Source organism: Callospermophilus lateralis, chromosome 6 (genome assembly GCF_048772815.1).
Source record: "Callospermophilus lateralis isolate mCalLat2 chromosome 6, mCalLat2.hap1, whole genome shotgun sequence".
Taxonomy (NCBI): Eukaryota; Metazoa; Chordata; class Mammalia; order Rodentia; family Sciuridae; genus Callospermophilus; species Callospermophilus lateralis.
In genome coordinates this window covers 150,444,574-150,453,783 of record NC_135310.1, presented here as the reverse complement: position 1 = coordinate 150,453,783, position 9,210 = coordinate 150,444,574, and the positions used below count along the sequence as shown (strand labels likewise).

Sequence of the window (9,210 nt, the reverse complement as noted above, 5' to 3'; positions counted from 1 at the left end):
CTGCTCCAGAGCAAGCATCCAGAAGACCACTCCCCCTCTCCTTTACCTACTTTAATCGCCAGCCAGAGCTTGTGGGGATCAAATGGAATCTGGCCTGCTACATGTTTTGTTGTCCCTAATTTGATAAATAAGAGAGGGGGGGAAATGAGTTGGCAGATACTGACAGATAGGGCCTCGACGAAGACCCCTTCATCCACCGAGTGCTGACTTCCTCGTCTGTCAAATAAACAGCTGGGCTCTCATCTAGAAGAGCCTGCTGGCCCTAACATTTGATGCTCAGAACTTTAAACCTGGTACGTGTTTTCCAAAAGCTGGAACCTTGGGTTCCCCTGGAGGGTTAACAGTGGAAGTCTTATTGGCTTGATAAATAATGACACTTAATTATTCCCCTGGAGACTTCCTTGTGCATATATTTAGGTGTTTCCTATGTGCAATGACCTGTCGAAGGCTGAAATAGGTGTTAGGGACAAAGCTACAAAAGTATGACCAGGATGTAAACTGCTTAAGTTGGGAACAAGTGAAATCAATAGCTTCTTCCATCCCTGCTACTGGCAGCCTGCCCCCTGCCCCCCTTTGCATTTGGACACTCCATTTGGACCCCATGGCCTTATTACCACCTTCTTCTGGGCCTTCTAACTCTCCTGCTGGTTCGGGGATTTACATCTGTAGTCAGATTCCGTGCTGAGACTTCTTATCAATTCTAAGGCAGAATTCACAAAATGTGCTCCCCAATTCCATAAAATCCAACGTCTTGAGAAAGAGTTCCATGGTCTCATAAGTGTGGACCACACTGGAATAACCCTCTTAACAGGTTTCTCCAGCTGGCTGACGGCTCAGCCCCCGCACCCCCTCAAGGAGAATCTGGGAGGAGGATGCGGGTGCTCACCCCCCCCCCCCCCCCCCCCCCGGCAACACACAGCCGGGAGTCTCCCCTTCCTGGACCGCTGGTTGGACACACCACACATCATTATTTTGGAAAAATTGCTATAAATAAATAATCCTTTTAAAGCCTCTAATCATCTTTTTTCCAATTTCTCCAATGAGGTATGTGGATGTCATGTCAGAGAGTGAAGGGACATTTACACTTCACGCATAGTAGGTAGCCAATACTATGAGTTAAAATAATGAGACTAACTTTATATCAAAAAAATCTGGTCAGGTTCCCATTTGGGATGTCAAGTTGGGCTAAGTAATTAGCAGTGCAAATTTCCTCCCCGGTTCCGAGAGCAGAATTTAGTATTCTCTGGTCTCCTGGGATCACTTGACCGCATCCTCTACTCTAGCTGCAGAAAAATCCCATACAATTAGGCTATATAATTTGTTCCCTTTTAACTGGTGATGAGAGTTGGTCAAATTATGGGTTGGAAATAATTTTGTCATTGTAAAAACTCTAGCCCAACATAAAATTTGTAATCACAATAAACTGAATAGAGTTTGTAGAATAGAGACTGTAGCTGTACTATCAAAAAAAAAAAAAAAATCACATGAAACAGAAGTCAACGAGCTAATGCGTCATCCAGCTAAGGTAATCTCTACCACTCGGAGACAGAGAATAGCACAAAAAAGGAAACACCTCAGAGACAAGCAGTTGAAGCCATTATTCTATGAGAAGTCATAAAGGAAGTTGTTAGTGACCGTAAAATTATTTTTAAATAGTATGTAAGTGGATAATCACCAATTGGTGGAAGAGTAATATGGTTCTCATTCACATACCTGCTTCCTAAAATGTGAGGATGCGTGTGTGCAGGCACGCACATGCACTTGTGTTTACAGGAGGTGAGGATAAGGGTGGCAGGGGGTGCAAAAAGTTCTTCCATAATGGCCTTAAAGAAATCAGAGGGGTGGTACATGCGGTGGCACAAGCCTGTAATCTCAGTGGCTCAGTAGGCTGAGGCAGGAAGATCACAAGTTTGAGACTAGCCTCAGCAAGACCTTAAGCAACTTAGCAAGACCCTGTCTCAAAAAAAAAAAAAAAATTATAGATAGATAGATAGATAGATATGGTCTGGAGATGTGGCTCAGTATTTAAGTGCCCCGGGATCAATCCCCGGTGAAGAAGAAGGAAGAAGAGGAGCAGGAGGAAAAGGAGGTGGCACAGGGGGAGAAGGAGGAGGAGGAGGAGAAGTCAGAAAATAGACAGGGGGAAGGAAGAGTGTGGGAGGTCTGGCTCAATATATATCCAAAACAGATGTTCATTTATTGACTAATGATGTTATTTAGCATTAAAAATAACATTTCATACCTAAAATGTTATTAAAATTCATTTTAAAATTCTGTTATAAGCTTTCTTATCCAGAGATAAAGAACAATAAAAAGCTCAACTCCGTCTAAACTTGGAGAAGGAATTTAACCTTCGACCAGTTCTCAGAATCATCTGAATTTAGTCCAGTGTATCTCACAAGAGAGCCCTGGCCCAGCACATCAAACCAGGATTATGCTGGCCAGCACTAGGGCGAAGTGTCAAGTTTGGAACTGTGTAGCATGTGTTTACCTAACCCATTAAGTCAGAGTTTTCAGATTTGCAACTGTTGCAATGAAATTGACACGAGTGTATTAAAATGGGCTGGAAATCATCATCCAGAGCTTCTGTCTCCTTTACATGTACTTTCATGTGTTCCCATCATTCACTTATTCCTTTTCTCCAAGAATGGACTTTGAAAAACACCATTATTTCAAAGTTACTGTTAGAGGTATATCTGTTCCACATCTGGGACAAGGGACAAAGGGGATTAAGAGAGAAATGCCAATTATAGCAAAAGGTTAACTGAGGGCTTTAAGTGAACCAGTGATAATCACGCTCTTCTCTATTCCATAGAGTTGCAAATCCTCATGCAAAAAGCTTGACGAACCTTTTTTTGTTTTTCCATGAACCGATCTGACATCTGTTTCCATCTGTGCTCACCTAACAATCTCATTCCACCTCCTTCCTCCTGGCCCCTCCCAGCAGCTCCCTTGCCAGCTCCTCCCCTGAGCATTCCAAGGGAGAACCCTGGAGAGCTCAACCCTAGACTCTCCTTCCCAGTCCACACCTCTACCCACACACCCTGGGTTGCTGCTTACTGCCAAGCCAGCGACTGGGTCTCCAGGCCAGACCTCTCACCTAAATGACTGGGTGCAGAGGTGCACTTGGGATAACCAAGGTCTAAAGCAACCTGCCTTCAACATCTCAATTTAAAAGGTTAATATGTTGCAAATCTAATAAACTCCTGATTAATTAAAATGCTGATAGAGTAACTGTTTCAGTTAATTGAATGTTTTAATTAAGTAAAGGTTCAGCCACTTTTAAAAATACATTAGCACACATCCCAACTTAGTAACACGGTATTCAGGACGTATTTTAATTTCTGATTTCTCTTTTTCTCTAAACTGAAAGCACCTTCATGTCAGAACCATAAATATCTGCACACTGAGACTGAGGTTTGGATTATACCACAGATAGAAACTATGCAAGAACTGGGTTGAATCAGCATTGCCTCCAGGGCTCACTTGGAATTTACTCCAATCTCAACATTTATCTGCATTTTTTATAATCTCTTTTACACAAAAGTAAACTTAAAAGGAAATACCTAATATGAATCCTATAGGAATAAAAATTCATAAAGGGTACTGAAGCAAGAAGAAATAAAGATCTATCAAAGGGGCAAAGATGCGAGGGAAAGCATACAATTTCAAGCTACAAGAGCAAATGGGTGACCTCTTTTAGGGATCTTACCTGTAACCAGACTATCGCTGGTTTTGAGGAGAACTCTGGAACAATAGGAGGTGTTTTTGTGGTGTTTCAAAAGAATCAAGGCAAATGTTTACCTGGAAGAGTTTTCAAGGACAGCGTGGCTCCAAAAATGCTAACCCAGGCCTGATGAGCTTGCTCTCTGCCAGGTTCACCTGCCCCTCGCCTGGCCCAGGATTCACTCTGTCAGCTGGCCTACCCATCCCAGCGTCCCTGGGGCTTCTGGTCTACCAGGCTGAAATACTGAGAAATGTCTTCAGGGTGTCTTTGAAGCCCAGCAAGTGCTGAACCACCGCTTTGCTTATGTAAAGATTTCAGAAGTGAATGAAACCATTCTTCTTCTTCTTTTAATAATTTTTTAGTTGTTGGGCTGGGGATGTGGCTCAAGAGGTAGCGCACTCGCCTGGCATGTGTGGGGCGCTGGGTTCGATCCTCAGCACCACATAAAAAGAAAATAAAGATGTTGTGTCCACCGAAAACTAAAAAATAAATATTAAAAAACTCTCTCTCTCTCTCTCTCTCTCTCTCTCTCTCTCTCTCTCTCAAAAAAAAAAATTAAAAATATTTTTTTAGTTGTAGATGGATACAATAGCTTTATTTTATTTTTAAATAAAATAGAACCCAGTGCCTCCCACGTGCGAGGCGGGCATTCTATCACTAACCACGACCCCAGCCGGAAACCAATATTCTTGGTTAACACACTGTGTCCATTTACCGTCACAAACACAGAACTGCCACAAATTCTCCAATTATTTCCACTTTGCCAAAAATGGTCATAGGTAGGTACCAGGCAACTTTTAAAATTTGCCCAGACCACAAAAGGTAAGCCATTCAACAACAAAACTGGATTCCCTCTAGGGAAATATGGAAAGCAAATCAAACAAATTAAAACTGAAAAGTCTGCTTATCAAAGACAATATTGATATTCCCTCTTCCCTAGATTTCTCTCCTCTCAGAGGTGCAGTGGGTGGGGTCAGTCTTACTGAAGTTCTGGAATCTCCATGTGCCTGAGAAAGGCCTCCGCTTCCCAGTGTTTCTGAAGGTTCAGTCTGTGGTTATCTAAAGTTAACAGGGGCCCAAAGTCATAACTGAAGCTCAGCCACAAGTCACAGGAATCAAACTTCCAGTTTGAAATAATAACAATTTAATAGACAAACAAGACATCACAGTGAATAAAATAGAAAGCATTGCTCTTTCTCCATTCAACAGCACGAAGAGCTTGTTGTTGTTGTTGTACATTTAAAACTCTTTAAACCAATCAGCTTACTGGAACCCAAGGGAGGAGACGGCCACGAGGCACAGACACGACTTCAGCACTGCAGACTCATACAAATAAGCGAAGCGCGGTCCCACCCCCAGCACTGTCGGGAAAGCTCATCGCGTAACTCACCACTTCTCAGTTACACTTCAGACAAATGAGTGTTTCTTAAAAACCTTATAAATATATAAATCCAAACCACAAAACATCTCTTAAACATTATTTTACTCAAAGTACAAATGGATTCCTGGAAACTGCATTCACAATGCGACCTAAGCTAGGTTTTATGGAATCGTCAGTGTAGTTAGTTGTACGGTGGGGCTTAAATTCACGGGGCCACATCCACATAGGCTTTCTCATCCTACCTACCTCGGGCACACAGGTTCTTAAAGTTAATAGTTACTTAATGAAAACCAAACTGCTATTCTAGGTAAGTATCCCTTTTTCCTCAATAAGGAGTAAGGAGATTGGAAATGGCCCTCTGTAACTATTTCACGCAACAAATATTTCATTATAGACAAGTTAAAGTCGCCTTAGTAAAGCCCTTTTCTAAGAGTTGCAAATGTTTTAATGTCAATCATAGATAATGGTTTAAGACACTAAAAAGCTCCTTTATTTATTTTTGCCTAGTTTCTGTGAACATTCTATCCCCCGACCCTGAAGCCTGCTGGACCGTTTCTTCTCACCATTGTGTCCATTCACTTCCCCTACAATGTCAGAAGTGCAGACTCAAGTCACAGGGCTTCTGCTTCTATCTGAAATTAACGTAGAACTTGAAACTGTTCCAAGACTGACCGGACACGGCAGGGGCCCAGGTTCAGCTGCCCCTGGCTTCCACTTTACTCCGAGGGTCTTTCCACAGGCCACCAGCTCGGCCTGTCTCTGCCCGCTGCATGGCCCAGACTTGCAGGCACAGCGCTGCACCTGCCCCCGAGCCACTGTACACAGCACCAGCGAATCCTGGGCTAGCGCTTCACACCGTGAGCGAGGGCATCTCCCTAACTGCTTCTGGGTTTTCGTTGCCAAAATTCACCCCAAATTGTTCCGGGATTGAGCTAAACAAGTCCTGATCAGACTTTTTAAACAATGGGAAGAAAAGAACATCTTCAAAACCAAAGAGAACAAGTGAAACGCAAACCTGCTCAGGGGAGGGGTGGCGGGCTCATCAGCGGGGCCAGAGCCAGACGACACTAAGGTGTTCTGGGAGGAAGGCTTCCACCAGCAGAGCCGCTCTCTGAGAAGCCTGGGCAGAGCGGAAAGGCAACCCGGGGACAGTGCTGTCACGGGCAGCCACCTCTGCCAGGCAGGCTGCTCTGGTGGAGTCCCCGGTGCCCTGCACTCTCTTTAGAAAGCGGCAGAACAGGCATTCGGTCCAGCCACCCACGGGAGTAAGATGGAGCGTCCTCCCGGCAGGCAGCGCAGAGGGAGGGCCTCTGGGGGGAGCAGCAGACCTGGGGTGACACCACCTGAACACAGAAAGCACCTCGATTCACTGGGAGCACGGAGGAGGGGCACACACTGGGCACATGTGTCTCAAAGCCACTCCCCGTGTCCACACACCTCCGCAGAGCATCTGTGACTGCGACAGAGGAACCAGGCCACCAGGACCTCTTGCAGCCAGCACACCTCACCCTGGGGTGTGTCTGGAAGGGCTGGGGATGCCTCAGGGCTCCACGAGGGCCGGGCCTACACAGCTGCCTGGCTGACCCCCGCTAGAAATGGACAACCGCAGCACACGGGAGCACCCACCAGGCAACACCTGGATGGGAACAGGCCACAGACCTATGACCCAGGCTGCTCCAACCGTGAACAGTAACCTTAAAGAACATGAAGGAAAACACCACGAAGTGCCCGACCCCCACGACCCCCACGGCAGCGTGTGCACTGCTGGCTTTGCCTATGGATTACGAGGGAAGTGACATACAGTCCAGAAACTCGTGACAAACGCACTGGCAAAAGCCGTACACCATGAGGATGACAAGGCTCGAAGGGACCAGGCTGACAAAGACGACCCCAAGGGTGACTTTCTTGGACACCAGTAAGTAGATCCCTAAGGGCAGGGAGCTGAAGTAGAGCAAGCCCAGCAACCACACCAACACCCGGATGGACGTCTGAAACAGCAGGGACGTGCAGTTCCACACAGTCCAGTTGTGGGACACGGTGGTGACAGAGTCGAAACTCGCGGGCCTGTAGAATTCCACCACGGGGCTGGCGCTCAGGGGCGTGGCGCTCTCCCTCTGCACCTCCATGATGGTGATCACCAGGCAGTTGGAAGGCGTGTGGGAAGGGCTGACCAGGGAGGCCAGCCTCTTGGGGGTCAGCAGCAGCTCGGTGGGGTTCTCCGGCAGGCACTTCTTCCCTCTGCCGCCACAAGTCAAGCTGACGAGGATGTTGTTGTCGTCGGGCAGGCTGCTGACCTCATCATCGGGCAGGCACGTCTCGAACCTGCAGAAAGGGCAGACGATGACGCCTTGCGGGGAGTCCCCAAAGTCTATGATCTTGTAGAGGCACTTGGCACAGACCCGGTGGCAGCAGCCCAGCACTTTGGGCTTCCTCTGCCGCAGGTTGTACCGGCTGTAGCAGATCTTGCACTCGAGCTCGTCGGAGCCCTGCGACTCCACGGTGTCCTCGGGGGGCTGGCTGGCCATCCTGCCGGCCTCCGCTCCTGTTCTGAGCTCCTGGCTGGGGAACAGCTTGCACTAAGGTGTCCCTCGGTATCTCATTTCAGCTGGACCCGCGGGGAGGCGAAGAGGCGAAGAGGCTGGGCCAGTAGCGCCAGACACCAAAGTCCTGCAGGCATGTTCAGCTTCCCCTCGCAGCTCCCCGCCTCACAGGCATGTCTGCAGAGGTCACGCGAAGGGTCTGCAAAGAAAGGAAAACACAGGCTCTAAGGTAGTGAAGGTGGGCCAACAGGCGAGTCTGAAACCATAGTGAACAGGGGCCAACAGGTGTCTAAAACCATAGTGAACGGGGGCCAACAGGTGAGTCTAAAACCATAGTGAACGGGGGCCAACAGGTGAGTCTAAAACCATAGTGAACAGGGGCCAACAGGTGAGTCTAAAACCATAGTAGACAGGGGCCAACAGGTGTCTAAAACCATAGTGAACGGGGGCCAACAGGTGTCTAAAACCATAGTGAACGGGGGCCAACAGGTGTCTAAAACCATAGTGAACGGGGGCCAACAGGTGTCTAAAACTATAGTGAACAGGGGCCAACAGGTGTCTAAAACCATAGTAGACAGGGGCCAACAGGTGTCTAAAACCATAGTGAACGGGGGCCAACAGGTGTCTAAAACCATAGTGAACGGGGGCCAACAGGTGAGTCTAAAACCATAGTAGACAGGGGCCAACAGGTGTCTAAAACCATAGTGAACAGGGGCCAACAGGTGTCTAAAACCATAGTGAACGGGGGCCAACAGGTGTCTAAAACCATAGTGAAGGTGGGCCAACAGGTGTCTAAAACCATAGTAAACAGGGGCCAACAGGTGTCTAAAACCATAGTGAACAGGGGCCAACAGGTGAGTCTAAAACCATAGTGAAGGTGGGCCAACAGGTGTCTAAAACCATAGTGAACGGGGGCCAACAGGTGAGTCTAAAACCATAGTGAACGGGGGCCAACAGGTGAGTCTAAAACCATAGTGAACGGGGGCCAACAGGTGAGTCTAAAACCATAGTGAACGGGGGCCGACAGGTGTCTAAAACCATAGTGAACGGGGGCCGACAGGTGTCTAAAACCATAGTGAACGGGGGCCAACAGGTGTCTAAAACCATAGTGAACGGGGGCCAACAGGTGAGTATAAAACCATAGTGAACGGGAGCCAACAGGTGAGTCTAAAACCATAGTGAACGGGGGCCAACAGGTGAGTCTAAAACCATAGTGAACGGGGGCCAACAGGTGTCTAAAACCATAGTGAACGGGGGCCAACAGGTGTCTAAAACCATAGTGAACGGGGGCCAACAGGTGAGTCTAAAACCATAGTGAACGGGGGCCAACAGGTGTCTAAAACCATAGTGAAGGTGGGCCAACAGGTGTCTAAAACCATAGTGAACGGGGGCCAACAGGTGTCTAAAACCATAGTGAAGGGGGGCCAACAGGCGTCTAAAACCATAGTGAACGGGGGCCAACAGGTGAGTCTAAAACCATAGTGAACGGGGGCCAACAGGTGAGTCTAAAACCATAGTGAACGGGGGCCAACAGGTGAGTCTAAAACCATAGTGAACGGGGG

At 47.6% G+C, this 9,210-nt stretch overlaps 1 protein-coding gene across 1 annotated transcript; it reads right to left on the bottom strand.

Moving 5' to 3' along the window:
* Positions 1–6,889: 6,889 nt before the first annotated feature.
* On the bottom strand, positions 6,890–7,633 carry Rnf182 (ring finger protein 182). The gene has a single exon (XM_076857912.1). The coding sequence runs from the start codon at positions 7,631–7,633 to the stop codon at positions 6,890–6,892; it is 744 nt and encodes a 247-aa protein (XP_076714027.1).
* Positions 7,634–9,210: the final 1,577 nt, after the last annotated feature.

What these genes read in the sequence shown, in the direction of transcription:
- Rnf182 (XM_076857912.1), bottom strand. Translation starts at nt 7,633, where the DNA reads ATGGCCAGCCAGCCCCCCGAGGACACCGTGGAGTCGCAGGGCTCCGAC.